General features: G+C 38.6%; 2 protein-coding genes across 6 annotated transcripts in view; one reads left to right on the forward strand and one right to left on the reverse strand.

The window, feature by feature from the left end:
• Window positions 1-8,908, forward strand: part of GALK2 (galactokinase 2) — a 148,696-nt gene extending 139,788 nt beyond the window's left edge. For 4 of the 5 annotated variants that reach the window (XM_012763515.3, XM_012763514.2, XM_012763513.2 and 1 more), the window contains exon 10: window positions 8,136-8,908. In XM_012763515.3, the coding sequence (XP_012618969.1) occupies window positions 8,136-8,343 (208 nt within the window). In that variant the 3' untranslated portion in view covers window positions 8,344-8,908. The remainder of the gene's footprint in view (window positions 1-8,135) is intronic. The other variant, XM_076004347.1, reaches the window with a different exon arrangement.
• The window catches only part of FAM227B (family with sequence similarity 227 member B), a 193,274-nt gene continuing 178,628 nt past the window's right edge, over window positions 8,757-23,402 (reverse strand). The window contains exons 14-17 of the mRNA XM_076004349.1: window positions 15,355-15,430; window positions 14,221-14,295; window positions 11,728-11,797; window positions 8,757-8,858 (exon numbers count right to left, since the gene is read on the reverse strand). Coding sequence (XP_075860464.1) covers window positions 8,757-8,858; window positions 11,728-11,797; window positions 14,221-14,295; window positions 15,355-15,430 — 323 coding nt within the window. The remainder of the gene's footprint in view (window positions 8,859-11,727; window positions 11,798-14,220; window positions 14,296-15,354; window positions 15,431-23,402) is intronic.

Genomic DNA, 23,402 nt, shown 5'->3' on the forward strand with positions numbered 1-23,402 from the left:
TCCTGGGACGGTCAACCAGGACTTGCTCTTGTGGAGCTTACATTCTTATGGAGAAAGAAAGAAATGACAATTAACAATAACTTGAGTGGTAGTGATAAGTGCTATAAAAAATAAGGAGGGATAGAGGCTACCAGGGTTACATGGAGTGGTGGAGGAAGGCTGCTCTGAGGAAGTGATATTTGAGCAGAGACCTGAAGGAAGTGAGGAAATGAGAACAGCACGTGCAGGGCCCCTGAGGCGGGGACTTGGCCCCCGTGTAAGGCACAGCAAGAACACTGGTATGGCAGAGAGCGTGAAGGAAGGAGAGGGTCATAGGTGATGAAGTAAGAGAGGTGGTGGGATCCGTACCACGTGGGTCTGTAGGCCGTCAGAAGGACTCTGGCTTTGAGAAGGGAAAGGGGGCAGTGGAAGTGCTAAGTGATTCTATGCTAGATAGGCCTTGAAAGAAGATTCCAGAGAATTGCTGTGTGGGCAAAAGAAAGGAATCAAGATGTCTCCTGGATTTTTGGCCTGAGAAACTTTCCTTGTTTTTCTAAAAGCCAAATTTTTGGAAGCCACACTTCATATAATTTTGGGTCAGAGTTATCTTATAGTACCATTTGATATTAGAAAAGAAAGGGATCTTAGGGATTCAAGAAGGTACCAGAAAGTTAAGTGACTGAACAGGTTCACAAGATAAGTTAGCTGGAAAGCCTGGTTCCCAATCCAATGTTTTGGCTACACCTGCCCCTCTCTCCTGGGGTGATACTGAGATGTGATTACACTCAGATGTGGGTCATTCTTTTCCCACCTATTTTCATCTCCTAGCTTTGAAGCGTTGTGATGGAGGCTGTGGTTGTCATAGTTTCCAGCATTTGAACATTGAGCAAAGCCATGTTGAGCAGGGAGCCAGTGTGCAGAGAAGGATGAAAATGGGCTGGGAATTAGGAAGGTTGAGTCCTAGCTCTGCCTATTTTCATTCTGAGCTTTGTGACTTTGGACTATTGCCTTGGTTTATGATCTCCAGTGTTTTTTTCTGTTCTAGCAGTCTGTAGTTCTATACATTTTAAAAACGTGGTTCTAGTGAAAGATTTTGTGGCTGTGTCTTTAATAGGCTTGGAAGAACAATTTTTATTCATTATTTAATTATATTTGTTTTTGGAAACTCTTTTCTTAATGGCAACTAAAATGTTTCTAACTATATCATTTTCATCTGCTGTATTAATTTTCTGAGAAAAATTGTGTCTGGTATAAGGTACTTTATATCTTTTCTATGATTGTTTTTATTTGGAAAGCCAATTGCTAAGTATTAAAATTATTTTCTACTTATTCTACAACCATATAGGGTTCATGTTTTCCATGTTGAAAGATTATCTTCTGGCATGATGAAAATGTTTGCCAGAAAAGTTGTCTGATCCTAAAGCTTCTTATATAATTACTTTTTTCTTTACTGTCGCTGTGACCAGCAGATAATATTCTCCAAATATTTCAGTGGTGGCAAGTTACTAAACAGTCCTACATGGCAAGCAACCTCAGAGGGGGTAACCCAGGGGGCATTAAGTAGATGTAGTCATTGATGTCATTCCTTCCTTCAGTCAATACATATTTTTCACATTGGTATTTGTGTACCATATAAAATTGTAGTCTAATCTCCACTTTCAAAAGCGGTGGCACTTTCTTTTGTGTGAATGTCTCAGGAATGATAAGGGAAGAAGGAGAGGTTCAGAGGAATGCAGAAGATAGTGGGGTTAAGATAAAAGCATGGTTAAAAACTGGGGAAGATGATGGTGGAAGAGTAGCAGGTAGCAAACATGGGGAAGTATTGAAATAAATGAACTGTGGAGACACTCTAAAGCTCTATTTCCATCTGAAACCTTGTGACTGTCTCCTGGACCAGGCAGAGGGGATGTAAGATGTGCTAGGGAAGGCTCTGGCAAGACCTGGTATGGGCCAGAGCTGCCACTAACTCAACCTCTGGTGGAGCATTGCTTTGTTTAAAAACCATCACCACCTCCACACTTCTCTGTGGGCTTAAAGAAATGTTAACATCCAAGGGGAAGGCATGACTAAGACTGGGCAGTCTGAGCAGGTTGGTTGTCTTCCAGAAACCAGAAGAGGGAGGAGGGAAGCTGAAATGGGTTCAAGAAGGAGCACTGCCAAAAATAACCTTTAGATTACCTCCCCTGGTCTACTTGTAGCACTTTAAAATTCCTTTGGTGTTTCTGAAGGTCTTCTTGGAAACTATTTGCATGAAAAGACAAATAACCAAATGAGTGAATGAAGGACTTGAATGCCTAGAATACCCCAAGGTGCTCCATACAAACAAAAATCTTAGCATGATCTGAGCTAGACTGTATTTGAAAGGTGTCTCTAGGTAGTTAGCCTATAGGACAACTTTATGAGCCAATTGGAGAAGAGCAGGGAAAAGAGTAGAAGAGATTACCAATGCCAGCTATTTCTTTTTACACTCTTCAAGAGAAATTCAGTTTGAATTTCTTCAAACTGAATTTTTGAGACTTTTAAGCTCTTCAAGAGAAATTCAGTTTAGAATCCAAAGAAAGGATGAGGGAAGAAGATGGAAATTATACTTACGCAGTTAGGCTTTTTTTTTTCTTTTTATATTAAGTTAATGTTAGAAATTAAATTATGTGAAGCAAAGTATAATAATGAAGGAAACAGATAATGTTTGTTGAATTACAAAATATCTTTTTTAAATGAATAAAATGTAAATTTTAAAGAAATGGCTAAATTTTAAAGTAGAATTTACTGGGGAACACAAAACAATTTTGAAAGCAAGTCCATTATGTTTGAGACAGCTCATTCGTAATAGGTTCCCTGGTTTTACTTAGGACAAAAGAGTTAATGCCTTTTATTTCCGTTTTAACACTTGCTCAAATTATTCATCCCCCCAAGCTATTAAGGAATATAAATGACAAATTTTAATGGATCGACTATGGAAACAAAAGTTAATTTGCTTTGTCTTCCTCAGAAGTCTTCCCACAACTCATTCCAGGGCTGGGCTGCTCAGCATCTTGCACCCATTCTCCTGACTGGGTCAGAATGGGGAAGAGCAAAGGGCAGGCACATCCATAGTTGGATGCTCTTTTCCCTGTGACTGGAAGTGCTAATCTGCATCCCCTGCTGGGGAAGAGGGAGAGAGTCATTTCAGCTGTCCTTAGGGGCTCACTTTTCTTTGGGCCTCTGTCTTCCATTTATGGGTGTGTGTGCCATTGGCTGGACCCAAACCAGCAGCTCTTCAATGGCCCTTTAGTGGGTTACTTTTCTAAAATCAACTTGTAGACAACTTTTCTTATCCTTTCTCATTGGAACAGTCTTTGAAGGCTGTGGTTTCTTGAATCTAAAGTAATCTGAAAATGTTGTTTCTAAGCTGACTGTCAAAATCATAAAAGTTGTGCTGGCAGGTCTGTTTTCCTGAGATTCTTACCATTTTTCATAGACCAGAAGCTAGAAGTCTTTCCAAGTAAAGAATATATTACTGACTACTTATATATGATATATATTTTTGTTTATTTATTTTTTTGAGACAGAGTCTCACTCTGTTGCCCGGACTAGAGTGCCGTGGTGTCAGCCTAGCTCATAGCAACCTCAAACTCCTGGCCTCAAGCCACCCTTCTGCCTCAACCTCCCGAATTGCTGGGACTACAGGCTCACGCCACCATGCCCGGCTAATTTCTTCTATATATACTTTTAGTTGTCCAGCTAATTTCTATCTATTTTTTGAGTAGAGACGGGGTCTCGCTCTTGCTCAGGCTGGTCTCGAACTCCTGAGCTCAAACGAGCCACCCGCCTCGGTCTCTCAGAGTGCTAGGATTACAGCCGGGAGTCACCACTCCTGGCTATTTTTATATTTTAAAACAAATGTAATCGTACAGCAGTGATTTATTAAAACCTATCAAATGCCTGCAATTGTGCTGGGTTGGGGTTAGAGAGATGGATATGACCTATTCCTAAAATCAACATATCCTGAAATGATTTATTTAATATCCATTTATATAATATATAAATATTTACTTATTTTGAAATAAATGAAACTGAATTGAAATACAAGGCATAATTCCTTACTTTCCATCTTTCTAGTTTATAGTGCAGTTGGGTCTCTTTGGATCTCCTCCCCTACCTTTCTATTGCTCTGTGTCTTGCAGCTTAGTAAGTGCTTAAGGTCAGATCAGTTCATTTAAAAGTAGGAAATTTTAGTTAGGCTATATTTGGTGCCTGAATAGTTAATTATGTGACTGCACATTTTAGTGATAAAGGGATCTAAGGGAATATTCCTTATGATCTCCATCTCTCATTTGCCTTAGCCTTATTTTATAGATCATGCTTTATAAAGCAGAGGCTGCTTTTGTGGCTATGATGAAATCTTCTACGTTATTCTCAATGTAGTTAGCACAGTAATCAAAGTGGACTTTAGGGGATTTCAGGGTTTTAGTTTTTGTAACTCTTGTATTGTCTCTCTGTGCAATAGCTCGGGAGATATATTTTTAATGCCTAACTGTTCTTTCAGAAAAAAATGCAAATGTGAAAAGTTCACTAAACAACTTTAGCTCACCTACTTTTTTTTTGTTAATTTGAAGCTTATGTTAGTGTCCTAACTTTTAGACCTCTCAGAATTTCTATGGCATATGACAAAGGCAAATTAAGCACCAGTGGGAACCCACTTTGTGTGTATAGCTGGCAGGCTGCTGACCAGCTGCCGGGGCAGCCCCTGATTTATAATCATAAGTGCCACTGACTCAGGGGCAGAAGGCTATTTATAATAGCACTTATCATTCTCTATTTGGGAAATTTGAGCCCTGATGATTTCAGACCATGTGGTTGATGCAATGCAGTCCATTTTCATCTGTAGCAGACAGACAAGGTGGTGACAGAGAAGCTCTGGAGTCTCAGAAGTGAATGTATCTACCTAGAAAGACTTCTAGCTTCTGCTCTCTGGAAACTGGCAGGAGTCTCAGGAAATAGGCCCTCTGGCACAAGTCCTATGGTTTTTACAGCCAAATTAGAAACAATACTCTCAGTTTGCTTTAGGTTTAATTTTGTAAACAACAGCTATCAAAAACTGTTCAAATGAGAAAGTATAATTAAATATGCTTAGAAGTCCATTGAAGACCATTAAGACCTAGTAACGTTAAGTCCAGCAAAATGTCATATTTGGGTCTTAGAAAATCAAGTAAGAGAGCATGTTATTCTCTAGACCATGCTGTGGTTGGCTTTGATGCCCAGATTTTAGGGTCTTTCAGAGATACTTCAGTGATACCTCAGTTTTTCCCAGCATCTTCTACAATGAGAATTTTTTTTTGAGGCATTTTTTTCATGTGTTTGTTGGCCATTTGTATGTCTTCTTTTGAAAAATGTTCATGTCCTTTGCCCACTTTTTAATAGGATTATTTGTTTTTTTCTTGTTCAGTTGTCAAATTCCTTGTAGATTCTGGATACTGGTCCTTTGTTGAACACATAGTTTGTGAATATTCTCTCCCATTTGGTAGGCTATTTACCCTGTTTATTTTTATTTTTTTTATTTTTTTGTGATGCAGAAGCTTTTTAGTTTAATTAAGTCCACTTATTTATTTTTGTTTTTGTTGCATTTGCTTTTGGGATCTTAGTCTTAAATTCTTTGCCTAGGCCAATGTCCAGAAGAGTTAGGTTTTCTTCTAGAATTTTCTTTGTTTCCTCCTCCTCCTCTTCTTCTTTTCTTCTTCTTTTGTTGTGATAGAGGCTCATTCTATTCACTGAGCTAGAGTATAGTAGCATCATCATAGCTCACTGAAACCTCAAACTCCTGGGCTCAGGTGATACTTCTGCCTCAGCCTCATGAGTAGCTAGGACTACAGGCACACACCATCACATCCAGATAATTTTTCTATTTTTTTTTTTTTTTGTACAGAGTCTTGCTCTGTTGCCCAGGCTAGTAGAGTGTCGTGGCGTGAGCCTAGCTCACAGCAACCTTAAACTCCTGGGCTTAAGTGATCCTCCTGCCTCAGTCTTCCGAGTAGCTGGGACTACAGGCATGCGCCACCATGCCTGGATAATTCTTTCTATATATTTTTAGTTGTCCAGCTAATTTTTCTATTTTTAGTAGAGACGGGGTCTCGCTCTTGCTCAGGCTGGTCTAGACCTCCTGAGCTCAAATGATCCTCCCACCTTGGCCTCTCAGAGTGCTAGGATTACAGGAGTGAGTCACTGCACCCAGGCTAATATTTCTATTTTTTGTAGAGACAGGGTCTTGCTCTTGTTCAGCTGGTCTTGAACTCCTCCTGGCCTCAAGCAATCCTCCTTCATTGGCCTCCCAAAGTGCTAAAATTATAGACATGAGCCAATGCATTGGATCATCTCCTAGAATTTTTATAGTTTCAGGTATTACCATTTAAGTCCTTAATCCATCCTGAGTTAATTTTTGTATATAGTGAGAGATGGGTATCCAGTTTTATTCTTCTGCATATGACTATCCAATTTCCCCAGCACCATGTATTCAATAGGGTATCATTTCCCTAGTGTATGTTTTTATATACTTTGTCAAAGATCAGATGGTTTTATAGGTATATAGCTTTACTTCTGGGTTCTCTATTCTGTTCCATTGATCTATGTATCTATTTTTATTTATTTATTTATTTTAAAATATTAAGATATGTATCTATTTTTATACCAGTACTATACTCTTTGTGTTGCCATAGCCTTGTAGTATAATGTGAAGTCTGATAATGTGATGCCTCCAGCTTTGTTCTTTTTGCTTAGGATTGCTTTGACTGTTGGGGCTCTTTTTTGGTTCAATATGAATTTTAGGATTTTTTACTAATACTGTGAAAGATGACATTGGTATTTTGATAGGAATTGCATTGAATCTGTAGATTGCTTTGGGCAGTATGGTAATTTTCACAATATTCCAACCCATGAGCATGGGATGTTTTTCCATTTGTTTGAGTCATCTATGATTACTTTCATCATTATTTTGTAGTTTTCTGTCTAGAGATCTTGAGAAGCATATCTTAAAGACTAAGACAATAAAAAGAAATCAATTGAGAAAAATCATTGAGGGGAAAATGAATTACTGGTGTGCAATAATTCTGATGTCCTAAGGATTAATAGTCTACTGATATTGTCCAGAAGTAAAGTAGCTCATTTAGATGGAAAAAAAGAGACAAAATCATGCTAAATTAATTATGGGGGCTTTATTCTGCTACTAATTTAGAATAAATTTTATTAAGAATTAATTGGAAGAAATACATGTTAACTTTTTTTGTCAGGATAAATTGCATCTTTTAAAGGTGAGTGATCCTTGTATTTTGTGTAGAGCTTTTAACTTTGGTTCAAATCTTAGGTTTGAAACTGTGCTTAGTTGATGGTGACTTAGTGACTAAAATTACCTTTTGCTCTGCGATCACTTATATAGTCGTTTCCATCCAAATCAGGCACATTTCATGTGATGGCAAATTCTGAGTCCAATAGTTAGAGCAGCTCCAGAAGGCACAGGTATGGATCTGTAGGAATAGGGACCACCATTCTCTCTGTGGAAAAGTTTTCATAATTTCCCATAGGGACTAAACAAACCAGTCAACCCAGTGTTTAATAACAAGTTCTTTGTTGGTATATTTATTGAGCACAAACCTAGGTTATCTGTTATAGGGATTGATTTTTCTGTGTGAAATAGCGAAGCCTTAAGAAGTTGGTTGAAATAGCCACTGGAGGAAACCTCTACTTATATAAGACTATGCACTTTAAATTTTGATTTGTCTCCTCATTTGGAGTGACCTTCTGATTCAGGTTTTCCTGAACTTTTTTTTATTATTGCCTGGTTTATTTTTACTCTCTCTTCCTGATTTACTTGTAGGATTGCTACATAACTCTTCAAGTGGCTACTTTATGGAATCAAAACTTCAGTGGGTTATACTGGTCCTCATGAAATGAACACACTGCTGACTTTTACTGCTTGCAGCCAAAACCAGGGAGTAGCTTTAGATACAACTAAAAATTTCCAAATCACCTTCTGGAATAGTATACATTGTTTAATGTCCTAAATTGTTTGAAAAGAGCCAGAAAACCCTCATGTATTCTCTTCTTAAAACTTTGTGTTCTATAAACACCAAGCAAATCACTCTTATTTTCATTTATAAGTTCTAATTTTTCCCCCCTCATTATTTTAGGAAGTTTGGAGCTCAAGGTTCACGACTCACTGGAGCAGGATGGGGAGGCTGCACAGTATCAATAGTACCTGCTGACAAGCTGCCCAGCTTCCTAGCAAATGTGCGTGAATCTTACTACCAGAGGAGTGATCGAAGCTTAGCACCGGAGAAACAGAGTTTGTTTGCTACTAAACCTGGGGGTGGGGCTTTGGTTTTCCTCGAGGCCTAAACGATATAAAACATCTCAGAGAAACTATTCGGGGCATTTAGGAACTGGCAGGACTTCCCATGCCACAGTAAATTAATCCTCTTTCTGTTTTGTATTATGATGAACAGTTGCTATTATCAAGATGTATTTCCAAAGAAATGATTGAAAGCTCTCTAGGCTTTATAATGATTTTTTTCCATCTTAAAATATGTTTGTACTATTATAAGACAAGATTGTGGTTGGGCAGGTCCTTTAAGAATAATTTACTGAGATTTATTGATTTGAAGATTTTAAAGATGAATGGTAAAACACTGACTTCAATACTTCAATACTGACTTCATGGATTGGACTTGAATTAAACATACTGCTACAATTAAACTGACACAACTGAATTGTATGGATTATTCTTCAATAGAGTTCATTTCTGGTTTCTCTTAGCATTCTTCTTCCTCATAGGTGTAGTCTCCTATTGATGACGCTGCTGATGATGTTGACGACAGTGATGCCAGTTCTCTCTCAGTTGGAGTTTCAGAACGCTATGAAAATAATACACGATTAAAACTCAAAGATTTTCTTGGGCATCATATACTTGACTGTGACATTCACCCAATTATTAAGATGGTATGGATCACTTTTTTTTTTTTTGGCAAAAGAGGGATTTAGGAAGAAAATTTCAGACTCATTTAAACATTTTTAAAAACCATGTGATATCACATAACCACTTTCAATTCTTTTGGCCCTGATCTATCTCCATCACTAATTAGTAAAATTTAGATGAAAGACACGTTAACGTGTCTCTATTTACGTTGAACTAGAGAATTACCTAGATGGTAATTCAGATGATTCGATTCATTCATGGAATCGAATTACTTCGAATTCAATTACTTACTTCCTACTCTACCACCTTTTCTCAAATGCCTCTTCAATCCAAGAGGCATGCTTACTTCTGGGAAATCCCACTCATGCCTTATATCCTTTTGTTTGTGTATCTAACAAGGCTTATTTGTGTATGTGGACTGGTGTAGGGCAGGTGTGCAGATGTATGGGTGAGAGTGAGTATGAAAAGACTTATAATGGATTCTAGGATTGGTAGTAGTGCTATGCGTGTTTATCAAGAGTGGGCAGAAATGTTTGGCCATGAATGGTTTCCTCTCATAGACTATGTGAAGCCCTTCCTGAATCATATGATGATTTAGACCCAAAAAGCATTTTGCTAAAATACTCAGATAATTGAGATAACAGTGGTTTTATGGCATGAATTATCTAGAAAATAATCACAAATTTTCTGTTATTGTTTTAGCTCATTAATGTGCAACTCAAAGATTGGGCATCTTCATCTAGAATCTCAGTTTCAGAGATGCCTAGGCAGTGCTGGTTGTAATTTTTCTTAAAGGACAACAGTCATACATAAAGTACTAGGAAAGCCAATATTCAGTTTTATTATAAATTGCTCGTGCATTTCCATTTTAGCAAGAAAGGTAAACATTTGAGGAAGCCTAAGTCCAATCGCTTGAAAGAATTCTGAGTCCTTTAAACCCAATAATTCAAACTTGAAATTTATTTAAATTTATAATCCTTTGTTTTTTAATACCTTGCCATTTTCCACAAAGGATTTGTGGTTGGTACATAATTCTTTAAAGATAGCTGGACCACTGTAAAAGAAAAATGGCATTTGTCCTTGCTTTGCTATTACATTTAAATTTTTTACCATGTGATTCCTTCTTTGGAATAGGTGAGTAAAAATTCCCAGTGTGCACTCTTCTTTGGGTGACACACATGTCATTCTAAGCCAGTTATCTATTCTATGTTTTGATTTCTGGCTTGAAAAAAAAAAGAACCATGTTTCAATCCTACCATCACGAAGTAGTGGTCTAGAAATTAGGAGAGATACTAAACGCACCTGGAAAGGATAGGACTGGGGCCACTGGAAAAAAGCATCCTGCAGAAAATGGACGTTGAGTATGGCCCAAAATGAGCAGAATTTGAAATCTGGGAAATACGTATTGCAGATGAGCAATACCTATGGGTGTTAGACAAACATGGTGTACACAGAGGATTCAATGGGAGTAAAGGGTTTGCTTTGGTATGTAGCAAAGAATAAGATTGGCTACACTGGCTGTAGCCAGCTTTTGAAAGAGATCCAAATCCAGAAAGCATTCAAACAAGGGGTTGCAAATCAGTAGCCCATGGGCTACATCTGGTATGCCAATTGTATTTAGTTTGGCCCACAAAATGTTTAAACACTTGGTGTCCAAATGAGGAGATTTTACAGAATAATGTGGTGGAATATCTGATAACACTTTCACCTATATTCCTGCAGAGCAGCAGTGAACTAGAGGTGAGACAGTAGCTGCCTTGCTAGATGAGGCACCGCTTTCCAGTCTGCTACTGTGTCCACAACTCCTTGTAGTTTCCCTGATACTCAGACCATTTACCAAGCGCCAGTCGGGTCACTTGCTCTTTTGTAAGCACACTTGCACTGTTGTTTTCTTATAGTAAATAAGTATTTCTCTGTGTCCATGTCTCTATCAAGAGTAAGAAAGATAGAAAAAGACCAAGAAAAATGGAAGAAAGAATATTTTTTGTGGCAGTAAAGAATAGTCCTATTTCTTTAATATACAACACCCAGGTGTTTCACTATTGTCACCTTTTTGGCTTATGTAGGAATTTGATTTGACTCATCTTTGACATTATACCAGTAGCCAATGGAATTGCTCGATTTTTTTTTTTTGATTGCTCGATTTTTGAGTGGATGCCTGACATGTGGAAAATAAAAAGTTCTTTTATATTCCTGAACTCGGATTGCCCATCCTTCAGATTTAGTATATTCTAGTCTGTACATGTTCTTGTCTGCTGGAAGGGAACAGGCCCTTCAGACTTAATAGGACTGTCCACAGGTAAGGAGGGACAGAAGAAGAGGGGATAGGTAAACCCAGAAAGATGGAATAATGTCCTTTCTTTTATATTTTTTCTCATACTTGAGTCCTGTTTAGAACCTTATTATATTCTGCCTTGTGTTCCAGGAATTTAGGGTAGGGACCACTTACCTAACACAGCCACTGGTACCCAGCATGCTTTTATTGAATTATTAATGAAAAATAAAATACAAGTTCAGACACCAATAATTTTCTATTAGTTTGTAATTCTAACTGCATTCGGAGTTTTTCAGTTGCATAAACTGTCCCTTCTCAGAAGCGAGGAATGGAAAAAGTGGGCATGAGATTATCACTAACTATGTAAAACAGAGATTATCTTAAATGTGCATGTGGATGGTTAAATAACAAGAATGTATTCTGCTACTGTAACTTGGGTGTGACACCATACGTTGCTTATGAAATATTGTCCAGGATTATATAAGAGAAGCTAGAGGGAGAATTTTCAATTATTTTCGGAAAGAAAACATACCAGTTTATGTAGAAAATTCTCAAAGTCATGTTGAATCTCATAAGGTTTCCTGATAGCCTTTGCTTGGAGCCTAATCAATGGAACAAAGAAAATTGGTAACCAAACTAATTATCTTTATACTGACACCATCTAATAGCCAGCATCTATGAAGAACTTAATATGCTGGGCATTTGCCAAGAACTTTACTTATATTAATTCAGTTACCCTTGAGACAATCTTAAGAAGTAGTAACACTCTTATTCTATTTTATAAATGAGGAAACAGGCTCAGATAGGTTAAGATACCCCCTCCCAACATTCATACAGCTAGAAAGTAGATGATTTGAACCCAGGCACTATGACTGGAGTCCTTAGTTCCAACTGTGTGACACTCATTCCAGCAGTGGGCCATCCTCTTCAGCTAGATGGCTCACACAGCCTAACCTTAACCGATTCTGCTCGCCAGGCTCTAGTATGGACTTTAAGGAGCGACAGTGGGGAGAGAAGAGTAAAGGATACTGATAAAGAAAAGATGATAAAGAAGAAGAGGGAGACAGAAAAGGCCAGTGGGTGAGGGTGCTTACTAGACTGTAAGCTCACTGGGGGCAGGGATCCAGGAATCTATCGTGGTTTCTGTCATGAAGTATTCATTCAAGAAATATTTGTGAAGGGGCTGAATGGTTGAATTTGGGAGGCAGCAGGAACCTTTCCAGAGATCTAAGGGTGAGGAAAGAGGCAGGGGTAGGGTAGGCAAGGAAGGGTAGGAACTCGGAGAGGAAAGTTAGCAAGAGAAACATAGATAAAAATATAGATAAGAGAAAGAAAAATGAAAAGGGTAAGGCTATTAATTTCACTGGCAATTTTCAAGAGAAATATTTAAAAATTATTTTCCCATGAGATTGGTACAAAGTACAATTTCCTGAAAATTCCATATACACCTTGCTGAAGCAGAAAGTTTGATTAGCTAACCCCATGCAAGGCCTATTATAGGTTTCTCCAGACTTTAGGGCATCCCTGAAGGCAGAGTAGGGCTACCCAAGCTAGAGGTCTCTTGCATTAGCGCTCGGCGACTGACACACGGCCCTTCACTCATTCTCTATGTCTGCCGATTTTATTTCCTCACCCTGGGTTTTCTCCTCGCTTCTTACTACCCTTGGGGGTCTCACATTTGTCCTTCCAAGCTTGTCCCAAATCTGGGCTCTCTCAGTTCATAACCCCACTTAAGCACACTCCAAATATCCCTGGTGCCTTTCTCAATGACACCGTCCTAGAATCCATCTCCTTGAGTTGTATGTTATGCTCAGAATCATCTCACTTTATTAAAATCAACTTATCTTTCAACTCAATCTTTTAGTTTATAGTCCTTCCTCTTTTTAATACAAGTAACAGTTTTATTGAGATATAAGTTTCATACCATAAAATTCACTCTTTAAGGTATATAATTCAGTGGTTTTAGTATTATATGCACAAAGTTTTGTATCATCACTATCTAATTCCCCCTTTCTGATTGCGTTTCCTCACATGAATTCTCTTTGAAGATTACAGATGGAAGCTTATACATCATGCCTATAAACTTAATAGGTGCATGGGATTTATATATCCAAATAAGTTTTTTCCCCCAACAGTGTGCCATTATATAAAACATGTTTGAATGCTTCTTGTGATTACTGTGAGAATTGTCCTACATCCTTCTGCATATCCTCAGTGGTGAGAAATCCTGTCCTCTGTGGATTTTATGTTTGGAAACTTGGAAGAGTTATCTGGTATCAGATCTTATAACTTAGGTGTTATGAAGGAGAAAGCTGGGTGATAAGATTTTTGGTGAAAAGAGAGAGATAAGATCCTAAAGTAATGGGTTTGGTTTTCTCATGTGACTGGGAAACTAGCTTTGTAAGCTCTAAAATAGTATTTAGAAGTATGGCAGTATGCCTAGCACAAAGTTACAGTCTCCCAAGGGGGCTTGTCGGAAGGGCTGGACTTGTCTGATACTTATTCTTGTGCGTGTGCATCTGAGTGTGTTGGAAGAAGTGGGTTGGTCTCAGTCCTTTACACTTTTCCTTTTTATATTCCAATTATAAAATAAACAAATTGAATGAGCCAGTTTTCCTTGCTTCATTGGGGAAAGATGTTTGTATGTGGAGGGGAAATGGCAGGGGCAGAAGGAGAACCAGAAACTAGCCCAAGAGAGACCAGCTAAGCTGATTGTTTTTCTAGTTTACATCTTCCCTAGCACAGGGCACGCTTATGAGTTTAGTTTTAAAAGGGCTTGAGCTTAGGTCCTATGGCTGGAGGAGTAAAGCAGATGATAATATTTGGCAATTAATTAAGTTAGCAGGGTAGGTGATATTGTGGATAAAGAAAGTGTTACTCCAGATGAACTGTTAAGTAGAAAACCCTCTCTGCAGATAATTCCAGTTGATGTATGTTTATATAAGAAACCCACTCTGGTTTTATGTAACACATTTGTTTGATTAAAAATGATCTTAAGCACTACAAAGTTGAATAAGAAACAAACCTATCAATCTCCTTGCTGATTCTTTCTTGCTGCTGTTTTAGGTGTTTTAATTCTTCATTAATTCTGTGCTTTTCTCTATAAAATCATAGTTTGGAGTTAGATTTTAAAATAAAGCAAACATTCCTAATTGGGAAAGAATAAATCAACAATTTACTGACATTTACATGTTAGTAGAGAAGTCTTTTACAAACCAATCCATTCCCTCCCTATGCACTATGCAGTGTGAGGAATCACCCAGCACATTCCCTCTTATAAACATGTGCCAAAGGCATCCCCCACAACACCTGAGTACAGCCTGGACTCCACTTTCGGCTACCACAGGGGTCCTTTAGCAATGCGGCCATCCCTGTTCTTCCCGCTGAGGTAGGAAATCCAAGAGGCGGATGGATGGGAGGGGAATGGGAACCCATGGAAAGTAGGGGCTCACACTTTCTTTTATCTTCTCCTGGATATGTCATAGCTGGCCTCTCCTCCATTTACCTCCCTTTAATGTGCTCTTTTAACAGCATCATCAGGCGCCCTGATGCTCATCCTTTCTTCCCCTTAAGGCAATAAAAACTCTAGGCAGAAACCTTCATATCATGGGGAGAATATTGGACCCTACCAATATGTTCTTGTAAAAATTCCTAGCTTCCTAGCACATGAGAATATCGTGACTGGCCACAAGGAATCATTTAGATAAGCACAAAAACCTGAATATGTTCCCCAGGAAAACATTCCAGAAAAGACCTTCCTATCTTGCTTCCCTCAACACCGCCCCAGCTGCCTCTCAGCTCTAGGGAGCGCCTTCTACTTCAGACAGCTTTTTTGCTCATCTTCCAGGGCTCATCTTTATAAATGAATCAGACTCCAATCCCTATTTCCACGGAGCTTCTCCATGTTGGGGTGTACCCCCCAACCCACACCACAGCCAAGCTTACTTCCTTTCTTCAGTCCCTGACACTTGCCATTGCTCCATGTTTACAACATACATCCCTGACACTTACCTGAAGGGAAGTTATGAGTCTGTAAGATGCTCAGAAATGACTCTCCTCATCAATAAAATAAGGAGCTTAGTTTAGATGATTTCTCTGATCACTTCCAGCTCTAAAAAAGTATGATTTTATATTTAGTAATAGTATGGCATCAACTTACATCCTAAAATCCTTTAGGTTCCTTGCAAATTGTCTTTTTGCCTCCTTTATAATATCTTGGTATGTTGGAGCAGGTGGTGTGCTAGGCTTATGGTTAAGGAAAGATCTCCAATTATAGACATTTGGGAGAGGTAAACTGTTCACAGGGAAACTAAGGGGGGACCATCTGGGAAGGGCTTCCCAGTCATGGAGGGTCTCAAGTGTAGACATGAATATTTTGTCTGGAGTTACACTCAGAGGAGCGAAAGAAGACAACACCATCAGACCACTTTAAACTTGTGTTCCATTATCTGGACCACAGCAACCATAGGGCACTATGATTTAACAGTTTCATAAATCCTGTAATCTTTAATGTATGTGTACATGTGTGCTTTAAAAGCACCAATTTGTTAAATGTGAATATTAAAAATGTACCAAAATTTTTATAACCTTGTTTAGGTATTTCTTCGTTTTTACATACACTGAGAACCTCAAAGTCTTGACTTCTGAGAGGCTTTGGGGTTAACTGGCAGCATGTGTGGCAGCCTCAGTTAGCCTGGCTTCTGCCATGTGCACAGAAGAAAGATGGTAAGCAGAAAGTCCAAGTATGCTGTTAATGAGGTTGGTCTCTCGTCCCATCTGCTTCTTATACAGCCTGTGGCTGTGTCTTAACCCTGATCTTAACCCATGCCTGTGTCTGGCAAAGCAGACACTTCCCTTTTGAATCAGCAACTGGCAAATAAACAGATGGCTCAAAGAGACAGCCCTTAGCTTGTGTTAAAAGAAGACCTTAGGTTGGAGGTGGAGAGGGAGGATGGCTGACTAGAGACATCGGTCACCATATCATCCCAGAGGGAAGGAAAGGTTTCATATAAAGGAGAAAGGGGAACAAAACACAGCTCAGGTATAGTTTGGGGAGAAAGGTTGCCAGGGCCTGCTGGAGATTCCACAGGAAGAAGTAGCAGAGCAGAACAGAAAGAAACAAGATATTGGCAGAGATCAATCCCAGAGAAGCCTGGAGCCTGGTGGTGAGGGTAGGCAGGGATTTTGTTTCTTCTTCCCTCACAGCTCTTGTTGTCACTGGGCTCCTCAGCTGCTGGAGAGCTTTTCTACTCACATTAGCCCCAAAGCAGCTGCCACCACTCAACTGAGAGCTTCTTGAAAATAAAGCATCAGGCTGCCAGCCCCTTTGGGGCCACTCCCCATCATCACAGACCAGAGCCAACATGGCAAATGCTATACTACTTCTTCACCCATAGTGTGCCTTTGTTTACCCCAGGGAGCTCCAGCCCTTCAGGTTTCATGTCACCTGTTCCCACACAAGTAGGTCCCAACTCCTGCCTAGACTGCGGAGGGCCCTGGAGAATCTGTGTAATCCCACAGCTAGGAAGCTGCAGGCTATCTTCCAAGGAGAGGGATAAGGAGGGCTGGAGTGCCGGCTTTCTTCCATTCAGACTCTTTTTCTCCCACACACCACCCCACCCACTGCTGCCAAGAGGGACAAGTGAGGTGAGATGCTCACAGCAGCTGTTGTTACACCCACCATACTGAGGTTTCCATAGAGAGTAGGCTCACACCCTTCCTCTTAAGGACCTGCAGTGGACCTAGGAGTGCTCACACTATGTACTCGGTGCCCGCTGGCACTCCTTTGTGCAGGACTTACTCCAAAGTGGAGGGGCATTAAGCCTGCTTGAGCACTCCATGGGCAACTCAGGACCAGCATGCTTCTTCCTGGCACAGTTAGGAATTGACCTTAGGGGTCCAGGGGACAGGCTCCTAGGCTGGATCCCATACTCCCAAGACTCCTGTTGTGTTGTTTGGGGGCACAGAGAGGAGATTAGTGAACTATGCTTGGGAGTCAAGGGAGTGTACATGGGGAGAACTGACAGGAGCATGCAGTGTGGGTCTGAGCTGCAGTGCACTGGTGGAGCACCCTTCCCCCCCCACAAGAAAGCCATGCTTTCAATGAAAGAAAAAGTTGGTTCTTTGAAAAGATAAACAAAATTGATAGACCTCTTTCTGCATTAACCAGGAATAGAAGAGAAAGGACCCAAATAAACTCAATCTGAAATGAAAAAGGAGATATTACAACTGATATCACAGAAATACAAAATATCATCCATGAATACTATGAAAATATCTATGCACATAAACTAGACATAACATAGAGTAAATGTACAAATTCCTGGAAACACACACCCTCCAAAGATTCAGTTAGGAAGAAATAGAACTCCTGAATAGACCAATAATGAGCAGTGAGATTGAAGCAGTAATAAAAAATCTCCCAACAAAACATAAAAAGCCTCAACCAGATGATTCACAGCAGAATTCTACAATACCTACAAAGAAGTGCTGGTACCTATACTACAGAAATTATTCCATAGCATCAAGAAGGAGGGAATCCTCCCTAACTCATTCTATGAAGCCAATATCACCTTGCTACCAAAGCCAGGAAAGGACACAATAAACAACAACAACAAACAAACCATAGAACAATGGCCATTATGAATATAGATGCAAAAATCCTCAACAAAATTCTAGCAAACTGAACTCAACAGCACATCAAAATAAATAAATAAATAAATACATAAATAAATAATTCATCATGACCAAGTGGGCTTCATCCCAGGGATGAAAGGATGGTTCAACATGCATAAATCAATAAATGTGATTCACCATGTAAATAGAAGCAAAAATAAAGATCATAAGATCATCTTAGCAGATGCATTTGACAAAATCCAACGTGGTTTCATGATCAAAACCCTCAACACACTTGGCACAGAAGGAACATATCTGAAAATTATGAAAGCCATATATGATAGACCCACAACCAACATCATACTAAACAGGGAAAGGTTGAAAGCATTCTTTGTAAGAACTGTAACAAGGTAAGGGCAATCACTGTCACCACTTCTATTCAACATAGTGGTGGAAGTCCCAGAGAGGGCAATCAGACAAGAGAAAGAAATAAAAGGTATCAAAATTGGAAAAGAGCAGGTCAAAGTATTGCTTTTCCCTGATGATAAGATCTTGTACCTATATAATCCCAAAGGCTCCACCAAGAGACTCCTGGAATTGATAAATAAATGTAGCAAAGTCTCAGTTTACAAAATCAATGTACAAAAATCAGTATCATTTCTATATACCAATAATGGTTAAACTGAGAGTCAAAGCAAAGACTTAATACCATTCACAATGGCTAAAAGAAAATAAAATACTTAGGAATATACTTAACCAAAAACATGAAAGATCTCCCCAAGGAGAACTATGAAATGCTGAAGAAAGAAATCACAGATGACACAAAGAAATGGAAGAACAGATCATGCTTATAGATTGGTAGAATCAACATTGTTAAATATCCATATTACCAAAAGTGATTTATAGATACGACACAATCTCCATCAAAATACCAACATTATATTTCACAGATCTAGAAAAAATAATTCTACACTTTGTTTGGAAGCAGAAAAGAGCCTGAATAACCAAAGCAATCTTAAGAACAAATCTGGAGGCATCTTTATCAGACTTTAAACTGTACTATCAGTAACCAAAGTAGCATGATACTGGTACAAAAACAAAGACCTAGACCAATGGAACAAAACAGAGAACCCAGACATAAAACCATCTACCTACAACCAACTGATCTTTGACAAGGCAGACAAGAACATACGCTGTGGAAAAGAAGCCATATTCAATAAAAGGTCCTGGGAAAATCAGAGAGCCACATGCAGAAGAATGAAACAGGAAACCTATCTCTCACTACTTACAAGAATTAGTTCACATGGATAAAAGACTTAAATGTAAGGCATGAAACCATAAAAATTCTAGAAGAAAATGTAGGAAAACCTCTTCTAGATATTGGCGTAGGTGAAGAATTTATGACTAAGACTCCAAAGGCAATTATAGCACCAACAAAAATATTAAATTAAAAAGCTTCTGTACAGCAAAGGAAGTAATCAACAGAAAAACAGACAACCTACAGAATGGGAGAAAGTATTTGTAAGCTGTACCTTTGATAAAGTGCTAATATCAAGAATATACAAAGAACTCAAACAAATCAGCAAGAAAAAAACAAATAACCTCATTAAAAGTGGTCAAAAGACATGAACAGAAGCTTCCCCCCAAAAGATAGACAAATGGCCGAAAAACATATGAGAAAATGCTCAACATCACTAATCATCAGGGAAATGTAAATTAAAACCACAATGAGATACTACCTTACCCTGTCAGAATGGCCCTTATTAAAAAGTAAAAAAAACTATAGATGCAGAGAGAAACGAATGCTTGTACACTGTTGGTGGAACTGCAAATTAGTACACTTCTATGGAAAACGGTATGGAGACTTCTCAAAGAACTAAAAGCAGACCTACCATTTGATCCAGAAATCCCACTAGTGGGTAGCTACCCAAAGGAAAAGAAGTCATTTTATCAAAGACTGCTGCACTGGAGTGTTTATCATAGCACAGTTCACAATCAAAAAGATGTGGAATCAACCCAAGTGCCCATCAATCCATGAGTGGATTAACAAAATGTGGTTTATATATACATATATGTATATGTGTATATATATGTGTGTGTGTGTATGTATGTGTGTGTGTATATATATATATATATATATATATATATTTACACACACACACACCATGGAGTACCACTCAGCCATAAAAAGAAATGAATTAGTATCTTCTATAGCAATTTTTATGGATCTGGAGACCATTATCCTAAGTGAAATATCTCAAGAAAGGAAAAATAAACAACACATGTACTCCCTAATAATTTGGACCTAACAGATGGGCATACATGGGCAAAGTAAAAGTCACTGAAAATCAAGGAGGGAGACAGTGGAGGGGAGGGATAAAAACCTCCTAACAGGTATAATGAACACTATTCAGGTGACGGGCACACTTAAGCCCTGACTTAAGCATTATGAAAGCTATCCATATAACAAAAGCATTTGTACTCCATTACTATTTAGATACACACACACACACACACACACACACACACACACACACACACACACATACACACACACACACAGAGCAAAAAAGCATTTGTTGGACTTCCCAGCACTCATCTGCCATAGAAACACCAATTCAAATGAGGCAGCACGGCTTGAGAGAGAGAGACACTCCATGGGGCAAAGGAGAGGGAAGTGAGCATTGGACTTTGCCTTAGAACCCAGCACCAGACATGCCCCTGTGAGACTTAGCACCAATCAGGCCCCCATGGACCCAGTTTCCAGGCCAGCCCCTGAGGCCTCAGGCACCAGGCTGGCCCTGCAGAGTTGGTCTCTACTCCTGACTCAAAGCCAGATGGGCCCAGTAGCCCTAGGCCCTAGACCATCCTCAGCAAACTCAGGGCTCAGGCCCACTGAAGACTCCAGGCCTACTCCAGCACCATGCTTGCCCTGGCAGCCCTAGACACCAGGTCAGCACTAAAGGACCCAGACCCTAAGCCTACTCTAGTGCTCATGTTTGAGCAAGATGGAAGGGTGACTAGTGCCTTCACTTATATGAAAATAGTTCTACTGAAAGCAATCTTATTTGTTGCCTGGTAGAGGCCATCATAGGAAGTCTCTTCCTGGTGAGGGCCTCATTTTGGATCAGGAGGCCTGTTTCCAATGTGTATCTGAGGCCAACTCATTTTACTCTCAGAGAGAAATTTCATAGTGATGTAGGTTGAATGACCAATTTATCCACTGGAATTTCCTGCTTTCAACTGATTGTTCTGGCAACTTATAGTCAGAAACATAGTATTGTCTTGAGGAATTACATGACATTTACGAGATCTGATTACACTATACCTGTATTCAGGGATCTCTTAAATGACATTATTGGAATAAGTGTTCATGTGAACCATAGTTTTCCTTTAATATGAATCAAATCTGCATGTTATTATTTCAAAATAAAACCTCTTCAGTCTGGATCCAGGTTGCTTTCAAATTTTGGCTTTGAGATTTCATTTTGCATAGTAATACTTCTGATTATTCAATGAATGTTCAATTTGAAGAATACATTAGTGCTCAAGTCTAAAAGGGAAGTGGTGGAAGCCTCACTTTAAATAATTAAAGCAGAGATAAACTAAACTTCACAAAATCTACTCATTTTGACAAATGCTTCAGTGAGACTTAAAAACATTATTGTAGAAAGAATACTATAGAAACATTAATGTAATAAAAGAAAAATTGTCCCATAATTCCACTCTCCAAAAAGTAAAAACTATTTTCATTTTTCTATGTGTCTCTCCATATGTCATATGCAAATATTTATTTTACAATATTGTTATAAGGGCATGATTATTTACCCAACATACTATCATAATTTCTTTATGCATCCAGGTTGTATAGCAATATTTTAATGCCTGCAAAAGATTTCACTGAGTCTATGTGCCAGAGGTGCTCTATTGACTGGTGATATAGGATGGTACAGACTTTGTTGGATTTCATACATGAAATCACCAATTTCTCCTCTACTCTTCACTTGTGTATTCCAATATGACATTTCTCCCCCCAGAATCCTAGCAAGGGAGGATTGCATCTCTTTTATCTCAGGTTCCTCTGAATTCTGGGAAAAGATAGCCCTGGTCTTACTTAGCTTGGAACTATAATGATGCACATGGTTGAAAAAAGAGGCAGTGGTTCCGTTCATTATGTAAGCAAGAAACCCACAATCCTAGTTATGTCAGATTTTCATTTTTAGTTTTTTTCTCCCTTTGGCTGTCCCAGACTGTGAAGGAGTCTGGCAGTATTAGAAGAGAAGGTTCGGTAATCTTCCTGAACCTAGTGATCCCTTAAGATATCAGATCACTTTTAATGCTTGTCTTAGCCCCACCACCACATAAAGTGACTGAAAGTCTAAGATCTTCCATAAGTAAAAGTTGTAGAAAAATGAATATCATTCTTCTTGTAGAATGATTAGTACAACTAATGATACACTTTTCTTACACCTGCTGTTATTTAATTTCTCTCTCAGAGTGCCTGTTAGAACTTCAAAGATTTTATTCTTCTACAATGTTATATTGTGCTCTTGCATATGATTTTCATGATTAAGTATTTGTGAGGGAGATGATATGTTTGTCAATTTGAACAAATTAGATTTTCTTTGGCTCACACAGTCACTGTGTACTATTGGTATGCAAATGAAGAATTAAGTTTTATTTCTTATAAATTATTAATTTTGAACATATGGCTTTATTGAAATGAAATAAGTATACATACATTTTTTATAAAGTCATTCTAATTATTCACAAAATTTGGTCATGATTATACATTTGTGTTGTACCATCAGGTTCTGAGCTGTACGATGTTTGTGTTGACTAAGACCTCAGCATCTTCTTGTACTACTCAATGGTGATGGTTTTCAGTAGACTTCTGTTAATGTATGTTATTGTCCTAATTTTTATTCTCTTCAGATACTTAAAGCCATCAAATTTTTCCCAACTATAAAAAAATAGAGTATTTAGAGCTTATAAATTATAAAGAATGGCTATATCCTATTTCTTGGGAATGACTGTGGCAACATGTTTTTTAATTCCACAGTCTGAACTGGCCTCAAATTTCACTTTCCCATGTACTACCACATGGAGGCTACATGGCAAGCCACTAAATGGAGTGGGAGTCATTTGAGGACAGATAAAATGGTCTTATTCTGGACTTTACAACAGCAGTGGTTGGGATATAACAAACTAATACCTGAGACTCTGGGGTCTGTCATCTCTCTTTAGAATCATTAGATATTAGAGAAACAAGTGACCTTAGAAATCATAGGATCCAATTTAATTCTATTATATATGAAGAAACTGAAGCTTCTAGAAGTGAAATATGTTGTTTTTGGGAGATTGGGTTTGTGTGAAACTCAGGGAAAGAACGGCCTGGGGGAAAATTTGCTCTTATCTGCCAAAAGTATTGTCCTAGCTTGAAGCTACAGAAGGCTTTGCTGTCTACCTCATATCCCTTAGAGAAACTCCTTGGAATATTCTCATAGTTGCTTCTGAGATTCCCAGGTTTAAGGCTAAAGTGCCCATTATACACATAATGCCATTGTATAACAAGTACAATAAAGGGAAGCT

Source organism: Microcebus murinus, chromosome 6, assembly GCF_040939455.1.
Source record: "Microcebus murinus isolate Inina chromosome 6, M.murinus_Inina_mat1.0, whole genome shotgun sequence".
In the NCBI taxonomy this organism is placed as follows: Eukaryota; Metazoa; Chordata; class Mammalia; order Primates; family Cheirogaleidae; genus Microcebus; species Microcebus murinus.